Below are 24,526 nucleotides of genomic sequence, written 5' to 3' on the forward strand. Positions count from 1 at the left end.
CACATTCCCCTCCCCCTGCCCTATTCCACCCCTCTTCCTGCCTCACTGCCTCTTCCCCCCTCCTCATTTTTCCCACCCCACCCCCCTTACCCAGCCCCACTCACTGTTGCATAGAATAGAAAACAGGAAGGCTCCCAGCACACACAAGGGGAGCATGACTGACACTAGGACCCAGGAGGCGACGTTGAGCTGCAGAGTCAGTAGAGCAGAGACACAGACAGCCTCCTTCTGTTGGGCAGCTCTGCGCTTGCAGAATGGGGGGTGGGGAGGCGAGGCATGTAACCCCATGTGCACCCCCATGTCCCGCCTCTGGAGGGGGGAAGCCCCCCCCCCCCAAAAACTGCACCCATGGTCCCTCCCTCCCCCCAGCACAGCTTCCCTTTGCTTCCCTGCCGTTTTCCATAGAGAAACAGAGGAAATCTATCTGGGGGGAGGGAGGGAGTGTTTTCTGCAGGCATGCAGTCCTGCAGAATTCCTCCAGGAGTAACTCTCAGTCAATGCTGAACTCCTCCCCTATGGCATTAGGGAGCACAGTTCTTTGTTGGAAGGGGGCTGTATTTCTAATGAGGCTTACAGCTGATCATTTGGGTTCTTCAAAAATCACATGGTAGTTTTTTAGAAATATTAACTTATATGGGTGATGGTCAGGACATACATTCTAATTTTTTTAATTGTAGAATGTAAAAATAACCAAGCATACAGCTGTAAGGATTTGACTACACAGGACACTACTGCAGGGCAAGACAGGGTCTGACTACAACACAGTAGCTTGTTGCACAGCCATGACCCACATATAGACATTACAATACTACAGTGCACTAAAAATTCTTTAGTGTGCTTTTACGTTACGTGATGATAGGTGCCCGTGCAATGATCAGGAATAGAAAGTATACTGGAGTTTTATGTTTTGTAATGCCTTTATTCTGTAATTGAAATTATATACCAATAAACAAAAATTTAAGAGAATAAATGTTTTTCCTAAATTACAGTTGGATAGGGTATTGCTCTTCACTTTGTGTCTTAAGGTGCTGTGTAGTGTCTCCATGTACTGTTTAATAGCTACTGGCTTCCATCCCAGAAAGAGCTGTATTTCATAGGTGGATGAAATTGTATGTAGTTTGAAAATGAGATTTATAAATTTCTTTAGGAACTTTGTGTATGAAGGGTACTGTTATATTCCTGTAAGTCTTCACAGGGGATAAAATTCTGCTCTGTAAATAAGGAAGGTTCATGTACATGTTTTAAAAAAAACACAAAAGACTAAAAATAACAATATGTACCAATAACATTGCAAAAATCATTAAAATGTAATGTGATCAGTGTAAATCATGATTTTAAAATATATTTAAATTAGTTTTTAAAAATTTGAATCAATATTTTAATTGAAATCAAGTTTTAACTTTATATTTTCAATTTGCGTCATCAGCATCTAGTCCTAATCTTTCTGCTGTTAGCAGGAACCATACATTCTTGAGCCTACAAGTCATACTAATAATCACTTGGTAGCCAAGATGAGTACCTGTGAGTATTATTTGGCTCAGTAAGTGTTGGGTTTTTTTGTTACAAAGTAGCTATCCCAACATAGTAGGACTTGCATTGATGTTGTTGGTTAGGGTTACCATCCGTCCATATTTCCCCGGACATGTCCGGCTTTTGCGTCTCTAAATAGCCGTCCAGGAGGAATTGGTAACAAGGTTAAAATGTCCGGGTTTTTTTTCTCTCTCGCCTCCCTCCCTCCCTTCCATGCAGAGTGTGGCTGCTGATTGGGCGGCTGGGCCGATTGAGCCGCTCCCATTGGCCTCCAGCAGCCAGAGCCCTCCCCTGCTACCCCCTCCCTCTGTCTGCAGCCCTGTGTAACACACAAACCAACTCACCAGGCAGCGTGTTTTGCCTACACGTGGAGCCAGAATGGTAAGGGGAGTCTGGGGGGGGGGCAGTCAGGGAGCGGGGGAGTGTTGGATGGGTCCCCGGCCTCCACCTGCCATCCCCCCTCCTCGCGTCCCCCCCTCCGTGCCCCCCCGCCTGCCTCTCCCTTGCCTGCTTGTACTGCCAGAGGCAGCAGCAACTGCTGTCTGCTGCCCCCGGGTCCTAGCGTCCCCCATCCACTAATGGGAAGACAGGCTGCCCTTACCCTGCCCTTCCACCCTAGCCCAGAGCCTCTCCAACGCCCCAAACCCCTCAGCCCCAGCCCTCATCCCCCCGCACCCTAATCCTTTGCCCCAGCCCTGAGCCTCCTCCTGCATCATGAACCCCTCATCCCCAGCCTGAGCCCTCATCCCCCACACCCTAATCCTCTGCTCCATCCCTGAGCCCCCTCGTGCATCATGAACCCCTCATCCTCAGACCCACAGCCCTCACCCCTGCATCCCTTCCTATCCCCAAACTCCCTCCTCCCTTCCCATACACCCCCTCCTGCCCTCAAACTCCCTCCCAAAGCCTGCACCCCCTCCCTTTGCACCGCCTCCCACCCCCAAACTCCATCCCAGAGCCTGCACCCCTCACCCCCTCCTGCACACCCACCCCCTGCCCCAGCCCGGAGCCTGCACCCAGCACCCAAACTCTATCCCAGAGTCTGCACCCCTCCTGCACCCTAATCCCCAGCCCAGGACCTGTACCCCAGACCTCCTCCCCCCACTCAACCCCCCTCCCAGAGCCTTAGGCAGGTGGGGGCGGGGGGTTCTGGGCACCACCAAAATTTCTACAACCCTGCCACCCATGTGAGTGGATAAGGGTCGGGGCAGTCAGGGGACAGGTAGGGTCCTATCGGGGCAGTTAGGGTGGGGGGGTTCTCAGCAGGGGGCAGTCAGGGGACAAGAAGCAGGGGGGTTGGGAGTTCTGAGGGGGACAGTCAGGGGGTGGGAAGTGGGAGGGAGTGGATGGGGCGGGGCTAGGGCGGGGCTTCTCCCCCCCTCCCCCCAGTGTCCTCTTTTTTGATTGTGGAAATATGGTAACCCTATTGTTGGTCTCAGAGTAACTCAGGTGGTAGAATTCTTGACTCGAGCCAGAATGTCATTGCTTTAAGTCTTGCACCAAGACTTGGATTCAAATGCAGTGCTAGTAGTAAAGAGAGAGGTAAAGTCCTTTAAAATTAAATATTAAATGGACACTTGCAGTTATCTTTGGCTGTCCAAGAGGAAATTCATGATTATGATACTTACTTTTATTTTTTTAAATGAAAAATAATGGACAATCTATTTTGTATTGATATTTGGATGGCCAGGGTTATGTGCAAGCGGTTGCTGAGCATATATTATTAAATTTGACCACAGAGTCACTGCTCTATTAGCATCTAATTGTTTTGGAATAGATAAATTGAGTGAGAAAGGTGTTATTGATGTTCCTGGGGGAATTATGTGCCAAAAACTTAAAAATTCTCCACATGGTATTTTAAAATTCTGCATATTTCATTTGTCAAATAACACAATGTATTAATGCCTGTTTCAATTATTTTGACAATTTATTTCAAAATACCTGTCAGCAAGCATGTCTGTAACAATGCAGGCAACAAAAAAGATTCAGGAAATGTTTTTTGACAAGTAGATTCCTTACTAGTCATATTAATACAGAACTTTGAGTAATAATTATTTAAACTACAATACAGAAATGTATTTCCTGCACCCTTCAGAAGCAGTGCAAAGGGTTGGAGAAGTTGGAGTAATGGAGGAGCTGAGGGAGAGGGAAGTAACTGTTGGGAAGGAGCCTGGGTATGAATTTGAAGGGTTGTTGGGTATGGGTGTGGAAAGTATGGAACAGGTTTTTTTGGGGTGGGGAGGGATTGTTAAGGAGCATCCCTCATGCAGACCCTGGCTGACTCCTAGTCTCTCCCATTCAGTAAGGCACATCTACCCTTCTCCCTATGTGTCCCTTGCAACCCCCCGTCCACCCCCATGTGTTCTTGCACCCCCTTGTCCACATTTGTCCCTCCCTCCCCACTCAGGCACCCTCTTCCCTCCGTCCCATGTGTCCCTGCACCCCCACTCAGCCACCCTTATTCCCCTGTCCCCATGTGGCCCTGCATCCCAACTTCCATTCAGCCCCTGGTTCAATGTTGTCACCGGACTAGCTCTTGTGCCCCCACCCCAGTCTGTCGAAAAGGTGTAATTGCAGCAGCTCTCCAACAGAATGTATTTTCTGGGAGGGGAGGGAGCAAGGGAGGGGGAAATCCTTCAGGGGACATAAATTCTGCATGTGTGGATTGGTGCAGAATTCCCCCAGGAGTATATTGAGCATACTCATTCTTAGGGAACAGTTCAGGTAGCAGGTAAAATTTGTGTTCATGTCAGTATTTTCAGCATTCAAAGATGTATGCTTTTTTCCCTAGGTTCTCAGGTTAAATTATGACCAGCCATTTTATATTTTATTTTTTTTAATAATCAAATATATAAAGGAGAAAAAAAGTGCGCAAAATAGCGAGGATGTAGGGAACAAGTCCCACAAGAATTTTGGCTCTAAAGTATTTCTCAAATTCTGCAAGTTTTCTGCATTCAGGAAAAAACAAACCTACTGTCTGTGTCATAAAACCATGGAAGTTTGTAGTCACATAAAAAGAGAATTTTTTTCCATTCTGCACTTTAGACACACACACATACCTATTTTTTTTTTAAGATAAAATAAGCCAGTATATTACTGGGTAACATTATTTGTACAGCTTGACAATAACCAGTAGAATGATTATTGCCCTTTTGTTGTTGCTGCTGCTTATGCTGCTAAAGAGAGGAACTTCAGATCATAATAGAGCAAGTTAATTTGAAGTTCAGAGTTTGGTACTGCTGAACGTTGGATAGTAGAAGGTATATATCACATCGGTGCTAAGTAGAAAACATTGCTAACATAGTAGTCTTGGAATCTGGGAGGACCGAAGATATCACATGGGAGAATTCAGATTTAGGAGTTGGGAGATCAACAGAGAAGAGCTCAAGTCAGAAATGATCGACTCAGGTTTATATGATACAGCAGTGAATATGAACTTTTCAACTGATGTGATGGATCAGTGTTCATGTCACACTCCCTGTCAGTGCCTGGCCAGGGCAGCTGATGATCCAATCAGCGGACCAAATTCACTGATGAATCCTCATCACGTGCCACCTGAGTCACGTTGCACATACGCTAAGATGAAGTTTATAGATGTTTCTCATGTTGTGCAGTACATGAGTGGCTACCTTGAGCTTGGTAGTCTTGATCTCAAAGATTATCCTTATCTTAAAAAGTGTGAATTTATTTTGAACCACCTTTTTCCTTTGTATTTAAGGCCCAAAAGATTACATCAACTTCAAGCTGTTGAGGTAACTGTGAACTATTTCCGAGGTATCCACTGGGTTGCTAGTCAAGCCACAGCTGTGAAGGCAATAAAAAAAAATATTTGGCTGATTCCTATTTGAAATATATTGTAGAAACTGAGTCAGGGCTGACCTTGCCCAAGTTAAGGGCGTTCTTAAGAAGATCAGATAAGCAGATTTGTGGGCATGTTGTATTTCATGATTGAAAAAAGAACAGGAGTACTTGTGGCACCTTAGAGACTAACAAATTTATTAGAGCATAAGCTTTCGTGGGCTACAACCCACTGATTGAAGTCTCTTTTCTAGGAGTTTGTTGATTGAGGCTTTGCAACAGCTAGAATTTGCAGTAGTGAAATACAATCTTGGTTGTTACATGGAAAAAATATATCTTTATGGCAGATTTGAAGAAGTCAATAGGTCTGGGTCTTCAGAGCCAAAGCTGCAGAAAAATCAAATCTGTAAGCTTGAAGCTGACATTAAACATACAGATATCAGATTCATCAGCCTATAGTAACTGACACACATGTGGTTTCAATGCTTTGACTCCATAGTGGCCTAGTGATTTAAAAAAAAAAAAAAAAATCCATTATTGCTGTGCACGAATTAGCAATCTGCTAGACCGGGATTCTCAACCTTTTTCCTACTAAGGGCCCCCCAACATGCTATAAAAATTCCACGGCCCACCTGTGCAACAACAACTGTTTTTCAGTAGATTAAAAGCCAGGGCTGGCATTAGGGGGTAGCAAGCAGAGCAATTACCCAGGGCCTCACACCACAGGGGGTCCCGTGAAGCTAAGTTGCTTGGGCTTTGGCTTCAGCCTGGGGAGGAAGGGCTCAGGATTCAGCTTTCTGCTTTGGGCTCCAATGAGTCTAACACTGGCCCTGCTCTCTGGTTTATTTTGGCAGACCCCTTGAAACCTGCTTGCAGCCCCCCAGGGGACCTCAGACCACTGATTGAGAACCACTGTGCTAGACCACTTTATAGAGATATTGAGTAAAAAGGAGGGAGGGAGAGAGCCCTACATCAGTTGTACCTCTAAAATTACACCTTATTACTATAAAAATATAACAATGACACTGCATATGATTAGGGCTACGATTTAATCATGAGTATATTTAATAAAAGTCATGGACAGGTCACGGGCAAAAAACAAATAATCATGGCTCCATGGCCTGTCCATGACTTTTACTAAAAATACTCAAAATTGAATGGGGGGGAGGGGAGACGGGACCCGCTGTGGTGGAGGAACCCCAGAGGGCCTGCTGCTGCTCTGGCCCCCGCTGGGAGGGGGAGCCCCGGGGGTCCCCGCCGCCGGGAGGGGGGAGCCCTGGGTCCAGCCGTATCGGCAACTGCTTGGGTGGTCCCCGGGGCCGCCAGAGCAGCACCCGGTGACACTGGCTGCGAGACCGCCCAAGCGGCTGGCTGCAGAGCTGCTCTAGCAGCGGCTGGTGTGACTGTCCCCGGGGCTGCCTGGGCAGCTGCCTCCGGGGTCAGCTGCTTGGGTGACCCTGGAGTCAGCCACACTGGTCGCTGCAGAAGTCACAGAGGTCACAGGAAGTCACAGAATCTGTGACTTCCGCAGCAGACACAGAACCCTACATATGACATATGACAACTCTTTTTACCACCAGGCTATTTTTCTTTCAGGATATATGGCTCTTGGTAGATATATTGCTTTTGTCGGACAGCACTGTTGTAATGGAATGTACGTTTTCCACTGTAAATTTAATTAAAACAAGTCATGCAAGTATATGCAGCAGAGCACCGACTCCAAGGACTTGATGCAGGTGCAAGTGAATGGCTCAGGGATAGATAGTTTCCATTACCACCAGGCTGTTCTCTGTTGAAATGAAGGTTTGAGTAGAATAAATCACATTTGTGAATACAAAGGCAGAGTGTATTCACTAGCAACAGCAAGCTGTTTTAGTGGAGATTTAGACTACAGTAATTCTATTCTCTAGAATCCAGATCTTCATTTCAGACTAGATGGGCATTATCCATAATATTGTTAAGCTATTGGAATGAATTTAAAATAAATGATTAAATAGTCTATTCTGATTTGTGGTCTCAAACTGTTGGGGGCTGTGACATTTAATTTATATTAAAGTGAAAACAAAATTGAACATTTAAGACCAGGAGAAATAGGTGCACTGAAAACAAGAGAACTAAAAGAAGAAGTTGGCCTAGTAGTTGAAACAAGAAAAAGCAGAACATAGTAGAAATGCCTCTAGATAATCACAGCGGTAACAATATTTCCCCTTAATTTGAGAGAATGCGACCATAGCCTGAACATTTGGATGACCATGTTTTCTTCTCAGACAATTAAAATTTAAATCTTAGCAGTCCATGGACAAGTGACAAGAATTTTTTTCCCCTCAGCCTAATTGGACAGTGATAGTTGTGAGGGGTTGGACCCCTTGGGAAGCCACCTGATGTGCTGAGATACCAGAGTCTACCTGTTCTGCAGCATAGGCCCCCTTTAACCTTGTGACGTTGCACTGTATATGATTTATGAAAATATGCTAATGAGAGTGAATATAATGTAACTGGAATATGCTTCATGCAAAAGGTCTCTTGTAAGGTATCATTACAAAGCTTATAATCTACTGAGTGTGTTCATCCTATTTGTATGAATGTATCATTTTTGTATCTGAAACTAGAAATATGAAATATAACTTTGAGGTCCTATTGTAATTATGCAAAGCATGGGCCATTAATGGTAGCTTGGAATTTTGATGGCCTCCATTAACCAGGACAACTGACTGTAGATGGCTCTGTTTACTTGTAAGTCTTCCTGTATACCTGTGTGCTGGCAAGTGGGTAATGAAGTCTTACAGTGCCATGTGATCATGTCACCTGAACTGGAATCCATCTTTAACCTGGTGCTTTTCCATTTAGAAGGAGGGGTGGGAACCCAGAGAGGGACAAAGGATTCCCGCCTTGTGCAAAAGATATATAAGGGGGTGGAACAGAACAAAGGGGGCTGCAGTCATGAGAAATCCCCTAGCTATCACCTGAGCTGGAACAAGGACTGTACCAGGGGAAAGGATTGGGCCCAGACTAGGAAGGTGTCCAGTCTGTAAAAGAAGCATATTGAAACATCTCTGAGGGTGAGATTTTATCTGTATTCAGCTTTCTTACTGTATTAGGCTTAGAGTTGCATATTTTATTTTATTTTGCTCAGTAATTCACTTTGTTCTGTCTGTTATTACTTGGAACCACTTAAATCCTACTTTTTGTATTTAATAAAATCATTTTTTACTTATTAATTAACCCAGAGTATGCATTAATACCTGGGGAGGACAGCTGTACATACCTCTCTATCAGTGTTATAGAGGGCGAACAATTTAAGAGTTTACCCTTTGTAAGCTTTATACAGGGTAAAATGGATTTATTTGGATCCCATTGGGAGCTGAGTGTTAGAGACAGGAACACTTCTTAAGCTGTTTTCAGTTAAGCCTGCAGCTTGGGGGGGATGTGGTTCAGACCCGGGTCTGTGTTTGTAGCAGGCTAGTGTGTCTAGCACAACCAGGCAGGGTCCCAAGCTGCCAGGGAAAATGGGCTCAGAGGTAGTCTCAGCACATCAGGTGGCAGTCCCAAAGGGGTTTCTGTGATCCAACCCATCACAAACCTGTCTTGCTGAACCAGGCTATTAAAGCCTCCTCTAATACACACATTGGGAGGGCCACATATGTCCATATTCCTTATGAAACTATGCTTATGCTATGAATATGACATAACTGAGGTATACTTTATGCAAGATGGGCCTTGTGAGATATCATTGGAAAGGTTATGATTTAGTGAATGCGATTATCCAATTTGTATGCCTGTATCATTTCTGTATCTGAAGTAAGGAATATTGACTATGTATCTGTATTTCAACTATGCTACTCTGGGTGACGCCCACTGCTAACACTTCAGGTACAACAATGGAAAAGCCAGACAGAGCGGATGGCCCATCAGCGAGGACAATGGACTGTGAAAAGCTTGGCCTTCCTGTGGACACTCCATACTGCCACTGACTCATGAATGCTGTGATATTACAGGGTCAGGTAGTCTTGTCACCTGATACTAAAACATTACCTGGGGTGTCTTGTAACTTTCCACTGAAGGGAAGGGGGTTCAAAGTTGGGAAACAAAGCATTCCTGCCTTATGTAAATCCTGTTTAAGCGTCAGGAAGAAGGCAAACAGGACTCCTCCTCTCCATGGCTGTCTGCCCAAGAAGAAACAAGGAGGAGTCCTTGTGGCACCTTAGAGACTAACAAATTTATTTGGGCATAAGCTTTCGTGGGCTAAAACCCACTTCATCAGATGCATGGAGTGAAAAATGAAGTGGGTTTTAGCCCACAAAAGCTTATGCCTAAATAAATTTGTTAGTCTCCAAGGTGCCACAAGGACTCCTCGTTGTCTTTGCTGATACAGACTAACAGGGCTACCCCTCTGAAACCTGCCCAAGAAGAAAATCTGCAAAGGCCACCTGAAGGGAAGGTGGGGGGTGTGTGGAGTCCAGCCTGAGACGGGGTGCAGTCTGAAAAGGAATATAACTGGAACTCTGAACCACAGAAACTTTGCAACCTGCCTGCAACAATATCTAGGGTGAAAAATACTATTTATACCCAATTTATTTGGTGAAACTAGCTTAGTTTGTGTGTTTGATTTCATTTGCTTAGTAATCTGCTTTGTTGGGTTGGTTACCCCTGTTACCACTTAAAATCTGCTTTTTATAGTTAATAACATTTGTTTTGTTTATTATTAAACACAGTTTCTGTAATTTCTAACTGGGAGGGGCAAGAAGCGTGCACACCTCTCTCCACATTGAGGGACGGGGCGAATTTCATAATATAGCTATAGGTCTGCACTCCAAGGGAGGTGGACATCTGAGTGCTGGAGCAAGTCCGTTAAACCGAGTCTTCCCAGAGCTGATCTGCAGCTGGGTGTGGCCCTGTCTTTGTGTGTGTTAGAGAAGGCTTTAATAGCCTGGCTCAGCAAGACAAGTTCAAGGGGGCCTATGCTGCAGAACAGGTAGACTCAGTGGTATCTCAGCACATAAGGTGGCTTCCCAAGGGGTCCAACCTGTCACAGTACAGAATTACAGAAGTGCAGGTACTTACAGGGTAAAATCACTCCATAGATTTCACACACAGAATTCTGATTCCTGAGACTCACAATCAGTTGCACATCCCACTTGTATTATTACTGAGATGTTCAGGTTAGTGTTCTATACCAACATTTTTCTACATATGGAAGAAAATCTTTGTAGTTAGTTAATTGACTAAATTAATCTCTTGTGTAACACTTGACTTTAAAGATTAATTTAGCTCAGTATTTTGAAAGTATGATGTAACTATAGCTGCAATTTGGCAAAGCATATGACTTCATACATGTTGGAATATCATGTGTTTCAGATATCAAAACACTTTTTGTTGCATAATTAGCTAACGCTTGTTATTTTCAGGGTATCTGGCGTGTCTCAGAAGTCAGTGTGTGTTTTAAAATTAGAGTTTGGCTGCAAGCAGTTTTTGAACGGAGAGCTGTTGACATTTAAAAGAAAGTTGCACATACTTGCTTTGGCCAGGTCTACACTAGGCGTTTGTCGAATTTAGCGCCGTTACATCAAATAAACCCTGCACCCGTCCACACCACGATGCTATTTAGTTCGACATAGAGGTCTCTTAAATTCGACTTCTGTACTCCTCCTCAACGAGGGGAGTAGCGCTAAATTCGACATGGCCATATCGAATTAGGCGAGGTGTGGATGGAAATCGATGCTAATAGCTCCGGGAGCTATCCCACAGTGCACCGCTCTGTTGACGCTCTGGACAGCAGTCCGAGCTCGGATGCTCTGACCAGCCACACAGGAAAAGCCCCGGGAAAATTTGAATTCCTTTTCCTGTCTGGGCAGTTTGAATCTCATTTCCTGTTTGGACATCGTGGCGAGCTCAGCAGGACTGGCGACGATGCAGAGCTCTCCAGCAGAGATGGCCGTGCAATCTCAGACTAGAAAGAGGGCCCCAGCATGGACTGATCGGGAAGTCTTGGATCTCATCGCTGTGTGGGGTGATGAGTCCGTGCTTTCCGAGCTGCGCTCCAAAAGACGGAATGCAAAGATCTATGAGAAGATCTCTAAAGCCATGGCAGAGAGAGGATACAGCCGGGATGCAACGCAGTGCCGCGTGAAAATCAAGGAGCTGAGACAAGGCTACCAGAAGACCAAAGAGGCAAACGGACACTCCGGAGCCCAGCCCCAGAGATCCCGTTTCTACGAGACACTGCATTCCATCCTAGGTACGGCCGCCACCACTACCCCACCAGTGACCGTGGACTCTGAGGATGGGATATTGTCCACGGCCGGTTCCTCGGACATGTTAGCGGACGGGGAAGATGAGGAAGGAGGACGAGGCAGTCGACAGCGCTTGCAATGCTGATTTCCCCGACAGCCAGGATCTCTTTATCACCGTCACAGAGATCTCCTACCAACCGTCCCCAGCCGTTAACCCGGACACAGAATCAGGGGAAGGATCAGCCAGTAAGTGTTTTAAACCTCTAAACATTTATTTTTAACAGAACAGGAATTTTAACAATACCAACAATGGGTTTCTCATGACTAGTTTGCCCTAGGCGCTTAACGTTTCAGTCCCTGGCAGTGCAACTATTAAAAACAAATCTAACAATGTCCGGTTTCGCATGATTGTTCTGCCCAAGCCACTCTACTGTTTAGTCCCTGCCAGTGCAGCTACAGTAAAATGCGGTCTACATGTCCGGGGATAGAGCAGAAATCCTCCTGGGACATCTCGACGAAGCTCTCCTGGAGGTAATTGGAAAGCCTTTGCATCAGGTTCCTGGGGAGAGCGGCCTTATTGGGTCCTCCGTGGTATGAAACGTTTCCGCGCCAGGAGACCATCAGGTACTCCGGGATCATTGCCCTGCAGAGCATGGCGGCATACGGCCCTGGTCTTTGCAGGCTTTCCCGAAGCATTCTTTCTTTATCTCTGTCTGAGATCCTCATCAGGGTGATGTCGCTCATGGTGACCTGCTTTGAATTAGGTAGGGGAATGTTAGTATTGGGACTGCTTGCCTGTTCCTTTACAGAACTGTAACCGCCGGTTTACAGCCACGCGGTGGAGGCGGCAGAGGGGCGGCATACAGGGATCTTTCCCTGGGACAGCCGCGAGGGGGTGGGACAGGGGCAGAGTTGATGCTTGCCGGATTGCTGGCAGCAGGGACTAGCATTGCTTTCAATGTGAAAGGAGGCCAGTGCTACTATCAAACTTTTAAGCAGCCACAAGTCTACGGCTTACCATGTCTGCCTGCTACACAAATTCCGGTGTCCTGCCCCGCTTCTCAAATCGGCAGTGCAAGACCCCAGGCACTGAATGCGAGGGCCGAAAATTTGACCTTGTCTTGAGTGCGCATGTGATAGGTACAGTGCATGGTCTTGTTCACAGAGAAAGACTATGTTCTTCGTTCACAACGAAATTTCTTTCTGAGGAATTCACTCCCTTTTTCCCATTCCCACAGCCACATCTGCGACTGTCTCCCAACACAGCCTGGCATCACACTCCCAGAGGCTAGCGCAGATTAGGCGGAGGAAGAAGAGGACGCGGGAGGACATGTTCTCGGAACTAATGGGCTGCTCCCGAGCCCAGGCAGCACAGCAGACCCAGTGGAGGGAGAACTTGTCCCAAATGCACCGGACACACATGGAACGTGAGGAGAGGTGGCGGCAGGAAGACCAGCAGGCGACTCAAACGCTGCTTGGACTAATGAGGGAGCAAACGAACACGCTCCGGCGCCTTGTGGATGTTCTGCAGGAACGGAGGCAGGAGGACAGAGCCCCGCTGCAGTCTATCAGTAATCGCCCTCCCCCGCCACCAAGTCCCATACCCCCCTCACCCAAAGTCCAAAGAAGGAGTGGCGGCAGAGTCCGTGAAAACTCTCACTCCACCCCTGCAGACTGCTCTACTACTAGAAGGCTCTCATTCCCCAAAATTTGACAAGTCCTTTCCTTCCCGCCTCACACAAGCCCCCGCCCAAGTTTCACCCCCCCAGTTTCATGTGTAGTTGCTAATAAAATGGATGTTTCTGTTAATTACTGTTTCCATCATGTTCTTTTGGAGGAGAGTCTGTCTGAAGGGGGGGAAGAGGGTTGGTAATTGGACAGGACAGTCACCTTTACCAGGGTACACAGGCGGGGGCAGGTCCAGCAGCAGGGCACATACACAGTGCAGTGACTAGTTACCCTGGTCAGTCTGGGAGAGGTACTTATTGATCTGGGGGGGGGGGGGGGGGTTGCTCTGTCACTTTGTGGCGGGGGAGGGCAGTTACAGATCTTATGCAGCGGTCCTTATCCTGGATCACAGAGCCACGCAGCAGGGGATCTGTAACCCTCCTCCCCCGCCACAAAGTCACATAGCCCCCACATACACGCAGTCCCGATCAGGAGGGCTGGCAGGCTCCGTTGAAACAACCAGTCCACCACTGCGGAGCCTGTCATTCCTGGAGTTTAGAAGCGTCATTTGCATCAGTACAGTACACCCGCTCCCCACCACAGTCTGCGTCCCAGGTTTAAAACATTCCCGCGAAAACAGTAATAAAGAAAACGGTGTCCGTTAACAAAATAGAAGTCATTTTATTTTTAAAGGTGTGTTGGAAGGGGGTGAAAGGGGTATGTAACTGGAGAGGATACTGAACATTTAGTGGGTAAAGAAAGGGGGGCAGGTTCAGCTTCTCTGTACGCAAACTTAAAAGTCACAGGTTACCCTGCTCACTCAGGAACCTAGCTTTCAGAGCCTCCCGGATGCACAGCTTTCAGAGCCTCCCGGCTGTCTGGCTGGGCGTAATCAGAAGCCAGGCTATTTGCCTCAACCTCCCACCCCGCCATAAAGGTCTCCCCCTTGCTCTCACAGAGATTGTGGAGCACACAGCAAGCTGCTATAACAATGGGGATATTGGTTTTGCTGAGATCACAGCGAGTCAGTAAGCTTCTCCATCTTCCCTTGAGACGGCCAAAAGCACACTCCACCACCATTCTGCACTTGCTCAGCCGGTAGTTGAAGAGTTCTTTTTCAGTGTCCAGGGCGCCAGTATAGGGCTTCATGAGCCAGGGCATTAGCGGGTAGGCTGGGTCCCCGAGGATCACTGTAGGCATCTCCACATCCCCAAGAGTTATTTTTTGGTCCAGGAAGTAAATACCTTCCTGCAGCCGTCTAAACAGACCAGAGTTCCTGAAAACGCGAGCGTCATGAACCTTGCCCGGCCATCCGACATTGATGTTTGTAAAACGTCCCCGATGGTCCACCAGTGCTTGCAGCACCATTGAAAAGTAGCCCTTTCTGTTAATGTACTGGCTGGCCTGGTGGTCCGGTCCCAGGATAGGGATGTGAGTTCCATCTATAGCCCCACCGCAGTTTGGGAATCCCATCGCGGCGAAGCCATCTATGATGACCTGCGCGTTTCCCAGGGTCACTACCTTTGAGAGCAGTACCTCAACGATTGCGTTGGCTACTTGCATGACAACAACCCCCACGGTAGATTTGCCCACGCCAAAGTGGTTCGCGACTGACCGGTAGCTGTCTGGCGTTGCAAGCTTCCAGAGGGCTATGACCACTCGCTTCTGGACAGTCAGGGCTGCTCGCATCCGGGTGTCATTGCGCTTCAGGGCAGGGGACAGCAACTCACAAAGTTCCAGGGAAGTCCCCTTCCGCATGCGAAAGTTTCGCAGCCACTGGGATTCATCCCAGACCTGCAGCACTATGCGGTCCCACCAGTCCGTGCTTGTTTCCCGGGCCCAGAATCGCTGTTCCACAACATCCACATGACCCATTGTCACCGTGATGTCCTCGGCGCTGGGTCCCGTGCTTTCTGACAGGCCTGTGCTACTCTCAGACTTCAGGCCCTCACCACGGTGCCGTAGCCTCCTCGCCTGATTTATCTGCATCTGCCTCTGGGAAAGGTGGATGATAAGCTGCGAGGCGTTGACAACGGACACAACTGCAGCGATGGTCGCAGCGGGCTCCATGCTCGCAGTGCTGTGGCGTCTGCGCTGTCACTGACCAGAAAAGTGCGCAAACTGATTTCCCGCCGGCACTTTCAGGGAGAGAGGGAGGGCGGTAGTGACGGACGGATGACGACAGTTACCCAAAAGCACCCTTGACACATTTTTTTACCCAGAAGGCATTGGCGGCTCGACCCAGAATTCCAATGGGCAGCGGGAACTGTGGGATAGCTGCCCAAAGTGCACCGCTTCCAATGTCGACGCTTTCCCCGTTAGTGTGGACTCACAAAGTCGAATTACTGTCCTTCGTGTGGACACACACGTTCGACTTTGCAATATCGATTCCACATATTCGATTTAAGTGAAATCGAACTACTCTCATAGTGTAGACATACCCTTTGAAAACTCACAGTGAGAAATACTTCTTGGAAATTTTATTTGAAAATAAAAGATGAATAAAATTAGCATTCTGAATCCAGTTCCTGGCACCTCATTGCTTCAAAAAAAAAAAAAAATCTAACCGAATAGGGATACAATGAGACAAATAATGTTTAATTCTTTCCCTTGTAATTCCTGGATAGGGTGTGTATATCTCATCACATGTAGGGGGTAGAATACTGACTCTCTTCAATCTGTGAGATGTCTGTATCCAAAGTAGGAATAGAATTAATAAATAAAAATGTTGATTATGTTTTTAATTAAAATGCTTTTAAACAGTAATACAATTTAACACCTGTAAAAATGTGTGATCTAGTCATGATCAGGATGTGACAGTGCCTCATCTTTTTTACTCCTAAAAGAATAGGTCTGTGATCTTCTGTACTTAAAATTGATGCAGCAAAGTACTTTGCAAAGAAGCTAATGTACTTATTCTTTTCTGTTGCTCCTTTTACTCCCTAGTAATCTAGAAGATCATCTGACACTCAAAGGATTGTTCTTTCTGATATTTAGTAGCCCAAAACATAAAAACATGCAAGGTCTATATCTTCAAATTTCCTCTTAGGCCTTCTAATTTCCAGCTTATGTTTCATTTGTTATGATGTATGATTCTTTCTTTTGGTTACACTACAACTGGATTTTTACTTCTCAAAAAATAACTTTTTACCTTTTAACCATATAAATTTTGTGGCCTTGCGTCTTATTTTGGATAGGAATAAAATATGGTATGCCTACAGATGATATTATGTTTGTTCTCTGTCTAGCAGTGTGTAAACAAGACCTGAAAGGCTTGGGATGTATTTTGTTTCTCTTTCTCTCTTTGCTTGTGAGCTTTCTCAGTTCTCATTTGAAAGGACAAGTGTGTTTGAATCTTTATTAACGATGGCATTTTTCTTCGTTATTTGTCAGGTGTTTCATTTAAATAGATGATAACCAAAACAAACAAAATACAAAGTTTTTTTTTGTTTTTGTTTTTAAGTCTAGGATTCTCTTGCATTCTGAGTTGCTCAGGTCTCTTACCTTTATCAAATGCAGTGTTGTCATCCAGCCCTCCAGCAAAAAATGGGAGGGACAAGATCTGATAAATTTTAATTTAAAAAAAAAAATCTTTATAATAATTTTTATAACATCAGACAGAGCACAAACACTGTCCTTCCCTTGGCAGGTCACCTTTAACTAGCCTGTATGCTGGTTCTAAGGAATTTACGTTTTCATCTTTGGGATTAAGGCTCTTCTTAATTAGCTTGAATTTAAAAAATTCCCCTTCATAAAGTTTAGTATCATTTTGCTAGTCTTAGGTACAATCTGTCCCACAGAAATTCAGGACCTAACTGCCCTGGAAGACTTACCTGCCTGGAGAACTAGATATCACTCAGAAAAGGATTTTTAGTTCGACTGCTTATGACTTTTTTTTTTTTTTTAATCAACACTTACTTAACTTCAGTGACTAACATTTTGGATAAAGGATGTATTTAAACATTGAGTACCTCTACCCCTTCAATTAAGCTGTTAGAGCTAACAATAAAAATGCTTTGAGACCACCAGAAAATTCAGGGGAAATTAAAACCAAACTTGATATCCCTGCTTAAAGCAAACCCTTTTCACAACTTATTTATATATTATAACAAAGCCAAAAAGGGCATAAACCCAATTTTTAAATATATTCTTTGAAGATGCTCTTTAGTAACTTACGCATTTACTGGACTATGTTATTGCTGTTCTGGAGTATGTTTAATATAAATCTAGAAGAGGCAAGGGGAGCAGGCATTACAGATATGATGTACTCATTTGGCTACAGATGTAAGAGGAGGAAATGTTACGAGCCAAAAAATCCAACATAGTTCAACGTTTATTTGTAGTAAAGTTGTACTCTCTTTTTTAACAGGCTTCCTGAAACTCTAAGCAATGGATGAAGATGCAAATCAAATGCAGCCCTTGAATGACAAGCAGGTGCCGAACTCTGAAGGTGGATATGTATGGCAGGTCACCGATATAAATCGACTCCACCGTTTCTTATGTTTTGGTTCAGAAGGTGGTACATACTACATCAAGGAGCAGAAACTGGGCTTTGAAAATGCTGAAGTTTTAATAAGACTGATTGAAGATGGTAAAGGTTGTGATGTGGTACAGGAAATAAAGACATTCAGCCAGGAAGGCAGGGCAGCAAAACAGGAGCCCATGCTTTTTGCTCTTGCAATTTGTTCACAGTGCTCTGATGCAAAAACAAAACAAGCAGCATTTAAGGCTGTTTCTGAAGTCTGCCGCATACCAACTCATCTGTTTACTTTCATCCAGTTTAAAAAGGATCTGAAGGAGGGCATGAAGTGTGGCATGTGGGGCCGTGCCCTGAGAAAAGCTGTTGCAGACTGGTACAATGGAAAGAATGGCCTGGCGGTTGCTTTAGCAGTTACAAAATATAAACAAAGAAATGGTTGGTCTCATAAAGATCTACTGAGGTTGTCCCACCTAAAACCTGCCAGTGAAGGTAACAGTAATGTTTTATTGACCTTGAGACTGGATTAGTTAAGAAAATATGCTATATCAGATACTACATTAAGCCTTTCATTTCTAGCCTATGTCTGTCCTAGAAGTCTAAAGGTCTTGATGGAATAGTGGTCTCTCAGCATCCATGTATCCTTCAGGTTAAACTTTAGAAATAATACAGAAGCTGATAGCTAGAAAATATGGTCTGTTTATCTTGACTCTTTAAGAATAAATGTGGTCTTTCATTATTTTTTGTGACTGCTGTCAAGAGATGGCTGAATAATTCTTACAAATCATTTAGTTGATTTTTTTCCCCATCAGTTGGCATATACATTTATTTTTTCATTATTCAACCAGATCTGTTGTTTCCTCATTATTTTTGACCTTTGGTCACAGTTTTATGTTTCTCCTCAGATATAATTTATTTTTATATGTTAAAAAATGCAGATTACTTCAAAATGCTTTAATGCTTTGTAGTGTGTTGGGGTAACTGAAATATTTATACATAGCAGATTGACAGTCATCTTTTCATTGTATGTTCTGACTAGTTTTATCCCCTTATTTTTCACAACACTGTGCTTGCTGTGGCGTAAGGTAGGGGACAAAACATTGTAAAGAAGACGACTTGTATTAAGTTTCATCCTTCCAAAGGGAGATGATACAGTAAATAAAATAAATCTTGGAAAGTATTCTGAATTGTGCATCCTAATGTATTTGACTGTAGTGTTCTAACTTAGACCCACTCTATTGATAGCTGGCTAGCAGTTTTGGGTATGAAACCATAGTTAAAAGCATCCTTCTAACCAACTCTCTTGCCAGACTTACTAAACTCTCTGATATCTGGGTCATAATCCTGAATGGAAAATATTTTTGTCTTTCAATAGGACTTGCTGTAGTTACTAAGTATATCACCAAGGGGTGGAAGGAAGTCCAAGAGGCATATAAAGACAAGGAATTTTCTTCTGAGACTGAAAAATTGTTAAAATATCTGGAGGCTGTGGAGAAAGTGAAACGTACGAAAGATGAATTGGAAGTTATTCATTTGATAGAAGAGTATAGGTTAGTTAGGGAGCATCTCCAGACAAACCATTTGAAATCTAAAGAGGTGGGTATGTGTATGTAAATATTAACATCTTGTATCAAATAACTAGTGCCCTTTTAAATTTTGTTGTCTTGTTTATCTTGACAATTTTGGATTGCTGAAAATATATTTTTATCCAAATGGAACTCTTGAAGCTTTTTTAAAAAAAATAAGTTAATTTAACATGATGAAGCCCTCTGTATAATTCTGACATTTTAAAATACATTGCATATTTTGCTTGATGTTTTGTGTATACACCAGACAGAGTCTCTCATCAAATTAAAATGTTGTCTCCCCCCCTCCACCTCTCTTCCGTATACTACTGTAACAGGTGTGGAAGGCATTGTTGCAGGAGATGCCCCTTACAGCAATGTTGAGGAATCTAGGAAAGATGACTGCAAATTCAGTACTTGAACCAGCAAGCCCAGAAGTAGCAATAGTGTGTGAAAGACTGAGAAATGAGAAACTGTTAAAAAAGGTAAGAACTGTTTTCATTACTCGGTGCTTTTACTTCTGGTATGATTGTCTTCCTAAATTGCATTTCTTAAAAACTTCAGAAGTGTATGTATTGATGGGAAATGTTTAGGTATTTTTTGACATAGATCCAATTACATATAATAATTGCTAATCAAAGATAACCTTTTTATGTGAAAGTTGTTATTTTTTACTAATCTGCAGTTGACTTCACTTTGCTTATCAACCTGGATTCAGGAAAGCACTTAGTCAAATACTTAAAGTTAAGTACATGCTTACGTGTTTTTCTGAGTTGGAGCCATGGAGAATTTCATTTGCTGGTCTCATGCATTAATGTTATAACTTAAGCATTCTTATGTACTGCTTTAGTAATCAATTGTACGTGGTCTTCTGAAGCTACTCCAATAGTGGGGTAAAAGTGCAGCAGTTGCTATTTCAGAGTTTGAAATACATAATTAGAAATACTTTAAATTTATGAATTTCTGAAATTTTAATATTGTTAATGGAAAAGTCTAGCAGAAGCCTGGGAATGGAGTGGAAGAGCAGCCTGGTATACGTTCCATTTTCAGGCCCCTGCATAAGGAGAAGGAGCAGAAGTGAAGTTGTGAGGGTATCTCCTCACTCCTAAGGATCCCTGAGGAAACTAGGAAAGCAAGTGGAGGAGAAGTGCATAGAGCCAAGACAGGAAGACAAAGCATGATAAGTGGGGGAGAGACACTCTTCCCCCCACCCCCCCTTACTATCTGAGCCTTTTGAGGCACTTGGTGAGAAAATGAAGGAAGAAAGTGGGTTGGTCCTTGCGACAGTGATGGATGAGACACTTGGACTTCAGGATGTGGCTCCTTCCCTGGGCCTTCCATGGACTGGGGATGATGCAGAGAAGACTGCAGTCAAGGAATCTTCATTTTCCAGGATCCTCTCCAAGAGGCCCACAGAAGAGCAGAAGCCTGTCAGAAGAAAGGGTCTCCTCTTTCCTAGATCCCTCCAAAAAGCTTATAGCATCAGAACTGGCAGGGAAAGGAGTGACCAAAAGAGAGGAGTAGCTATTACGAAAGAGGGGAGAAGGTGTGTACATGTTTAGATCTGTTGGACCTTCACATTTTCCTGCTGGCACAAGCAAGCTACATAAACACCACTAAAGGAGAACAAAATGAGGGAAAAAATAAATTAGTAAAGCAAAATAAAAAAACAGTGGCTAAAATACGTAAGAGACAGTAGACTGGTTGGTCCCCAAACTGTGGGGCGTAACCCCTAGGGGGACACAGAGGAACATTCAGGCAGGCACATCGGGGCCCAGGCCAGCCCCCACAGGGTGCGGGGAGGGAGCGCCACCCAGCCCTGCTTTGGCCCCAGCTTTGCTCTGGCCCTGCCCCCAGCCATGGCCCCTGCTCCCATCCTCAGCCTTGGCCCTCAGCCACAGCTCCACACCCAGCCGCAGACCCAGCTGCCAGCCTGTACCGCAACCCAGCCGCAGCTCTGCTCCCAACCCTACCCCCAGCTGTGGTCCCAGCCTCAGCCCCCTTACCCCTGTCCGCATAGCCTGAATGTTGCTTCAGGAGGCATGGGTATGGACATGGACAAGGAGGGGAATGACCCTGAAAAGTTTGGGGACCACTCCAATAGGCTAACATAGTACTTTTCCAAAAAAGTCAGTTTCAAATAACTGAATTTGGCAGCGTACTTTCATATTTAATACATAAAAATGACAACTTTTCTATTTTGAAAAAGGATTTCTTTTTTTCACTTAGCTCTGAGATGAAACCCTATTTAAGTGCTACAGTAGATCAACTTAAAAGAAATCTCTCTCAGTTATTAAGATGGAGAATGCTTAACAGGGTTGTATTCTGTCCCTCAAATCTTCCAAGCTAGAAGATTCCCAGCAGGACCGGCTCCAGGCACCAGCCGAGCAAGCTCGTGCTTGGGGCGGCAGATTCTAAGGGCTGGCATTCCCTCGAATCCTTTTATTATTATTTTTTTTGCTTCGCCGCTTCGGCCACCCAGCAGGTTTTTTTCTTTTTTCTTTTTGGTTCGCCGCTCTGGCCGCCCTGTAGGGGGCGGCGGTGAGGAGGAGGGGAGCGCCCTACTGGGAGCGGGCTGCGCGCTCCATCTGCCCCAGCTGGTGCCAGGTCTGTAGCAAGCCCGGCAGGGCAGCCCGCGTCCTTCCCTGCCCACTGACCGAAGCAGCGCGGAACCCTCCCAGAAGGCGGCGCGGCGGGAGGGGCCGAGTGGCCAGCGCCCCGCTGAAGGAAGCCCTGGCCGCCCCCCTTCTGTCTCTCTCCCCCGGCTCCCTCCATCTCCCCCCTGCTGCCCAGGGCACGTCTGCAGCGCCGGGAGCCCCCCAGCACCCGCACTCTGGCCGCCCTGCACAGGTTTTTTTTGCTCTGCCGCTCTGGCCGCCCTGCAGGTGGTTTTTTTGGTTTTTTGTTTTTGTTGTTGTTGATGTTTTCATCTTATACTAGATTGGTCTAAAAGTATGCCTGTTGATTTTTTTTTTTTTTTTTTTAGATCTGTCATTCAGTTGACCATGAGATTTTTGTTGGCTTGTTTGCGAACAAGTTTGGATTGGTGGAGCTGCTGCTATTTGATTCTGTTCTTTCAAAACAAATTCAAAAGATGTTTATGGGCAGCTTCAGCTCTGTCCCAAGCACTCATGTAGGGTGCTGCAGGGATTGATATTGTCACTTCTTTGATTAAGGTGTATATGATCACTAGGAGGGTTAGTGAAGAGACATAGGCTGCAATTCAGTCAGTAGGTTGATGACACACAGCTCTACATCTCCATTGCATCTGACCTAGTTGGAGAAATGGAACAACTTGCCTAATGCCTTGATGAACTTAGGGCATGGATGAGAGCTAGGTGGCTGCAAAGCAATCCAGAGAAAATTGAGTTTATGTTGGTGGGCACCCTCATACCCGTGCCCCTCACAGAGGGAGCGTCACTGCAGTTTGTAAAACAGGTGCACAATATGATGGTATTGTTAGATCCTGGGATGCGCCTGGGTCCCTTAGTGGAGATTTTCCATCTGTGCCTGATCAAAAGAGTGCAATTTTATGTATGTTTTGTGAGAGAGAGGACCTTGGTGACACAATTATCCATGCTTTTGTTAACTCTCAAGATTAGACTGCTGCAGTGCACTGTGCACAGGGTACACATTAGGACTGTTTGGAAGCTGAAGGCAGCGGCGGCTCCAGGCACCAGCGCTCCAAGCGCGTGCCTGGGGCAGCAAGCCACGGGGGGCGCCCTGCCGGTCCCTGCGAGGGCGGCAGTCAGGCAGCCTTCGGCGGCATGCCTGCGGGAGGTCCGCCAGTCTCATGGATTCGGCGGCGGGTACCCCGAAGCCGCGGGACTGGCGGACCTCCCGCAGGCATGCCACCGAATCCGCGGGACCGTGGACCTCCTCCAGGCATGCCGCCAAAGGCAGCCTGTCTGCCGTGCTTGGGGCGGCAGTAAAGGTAGAGCCGCCCCTGGCTGAAGGTAGTGTGAATGCTGCAGTCTGCTTATTAAGTGGAGTTACACTTTGGGAGCACTTTAGACCAGTGCTGTGTGATCTGCACTGATTCCAGTAAGCTTCTGGGTGGAATTCAAAGTGTTGATTATAACTATAAAGCCTTAAATGTATGGGTACCTGATTAGCTGAGTGATTCATGCCATGGTATACTGCCACAGTTGAGATTAGCAGAAGCAGTGGATCTGGAGTTCTCTCAATATAATGAGAGAGAGCTACTGGGAAAAAAATTTCTGTGGTAATTTGAATTTTTTTTAAGTTGCTTCACCCTCCTCCCTGGTTTGCCAGAGCCCAAACTTGTTAACCTTTGGGCATACTGTAAAGCTCATTGTGAAATTTCTGGGGGTGCCCCATAATAAGTTACGTTCTGTATTGGCCTGGTTGTTGGGATAGTGTTTGCTGTATGACAAAATTGGTTTAACTCAATTGAGTAGTTTGCAATATAGGTCAGAAGGAGAAGAATCGCTCAGTATAGCCATTTATCAGCAAACACTTAAGAGTTGGTAAGGGACAATGCCAAAACTATTGGACTTAATTATTCTGTCTCTGGCCTATGGCCAGCCTGTGAAACTGGTTTTAACAGGAATGGCTCAGACTTTCCAGGCACAGGAGAACAAAGAACTCTAGAAGGTTTTAAAAAGGACTGTTTTAAAAAGGAGACCTAAGCAAGTAACCAGACTTAAACTAGCCTCAGACACAGGAACCTGCTGGGGTGTCTGGAGAAGGCTTACATAGGTCGCCATTGTGAAATGGTGGGAATTTAGTTAAGATAGACATGCGTGTAGACTGTTCTTTTTAAAATCATTTTTCTCTAAAGCTTTGTTCCTACTGCTAAATAAAAAATACTTTAAGAAGGTTGTTGGTCACTGCATATCACTGGTTTTTGAAGGGTAATTGTGTCCTGGTCCAGGTCTAAGAGTGGGAGAATTGCAAAGTTCCACCCTGAGTCAAGTAAAGGTATGAGGCCAAACAGCTGAGGAGACCAGAAAGGGGACAGAGGTGCAAGCAGCCGCATAACCTTTTTTTCTCTCTTTAAGTATATTGTTTTAAGGGATGTGAGGACTAAAGTGGATATATTTGTGCATAGCCACATTTGTTTCTACTTTGTTGTGATTTTTAATTTACGAAATAAGTGCACAGAGAGTGCCTATAATTGTATTTTAAAAATTTGAAGAAACAATAAAATAAGGCAGATAATTGCAGCTGTAGAGAGAGAATGCAATTGTAGTTAATATTTTCTGCAATAATTGAACTTAGTACTTTAAATGTAT

At 45.1% G+C, this 24,526-nt stretch overlaps 1 protein-coding gene across 1 annotated transcript in view; it reads left to right on the forward strand.

Moving 5' to 3' along the window:
* LOC112109625 (60 kDa SS-A/Ro ribonucleoprotein) overlaps nucleotides 1-24,526 on the forward strand; it is a 33,944-nt gene that overhangs the window by 4,086 nt on the left and 5,332 nt on the right. The window contains exons 2-5 of the mRNA XM_026655610.1: nucleotides 17,596-18,195; nucleotides 19,079-19,299; nucleotides 19,607-19,753; nucleotides 22,255-22,401. Coding sequence (XP_026511395.1) covers nucleotides 17,616-18,195; nucleotides 19,079-19,299; nucleotides 19,607-19,753; nucleotides 22,255-22,401 — 1,095 coding nt within the window. The 5' untranslated portion in view covers nucleotides 17,596-17,615. The remainder of the gene's footprint in view (nucleotides 1-17,595; nucleotides 18,196-19,078; nucleotides 19,300-19,606; nucleotides 19,754-22,254; nucleotides 22,402-24,526) is intronic.

Source organism: Terrapene carolina, unplaced genomic scaffold, assembly GCF_002925995.2.
Source record: "Terrapene carolina triunguis isolate 2854851 unplaced genomic scaffold, T_m_triunguis-2.0 Scaffold210, whole genome shotgun sequence".
In the NCBI taxonomy this organism is placed as follows: Eukaryota; Metazoa; Chordata; order Testudines; family Emydidae; genus Terrapene; species Terrapene triunguis.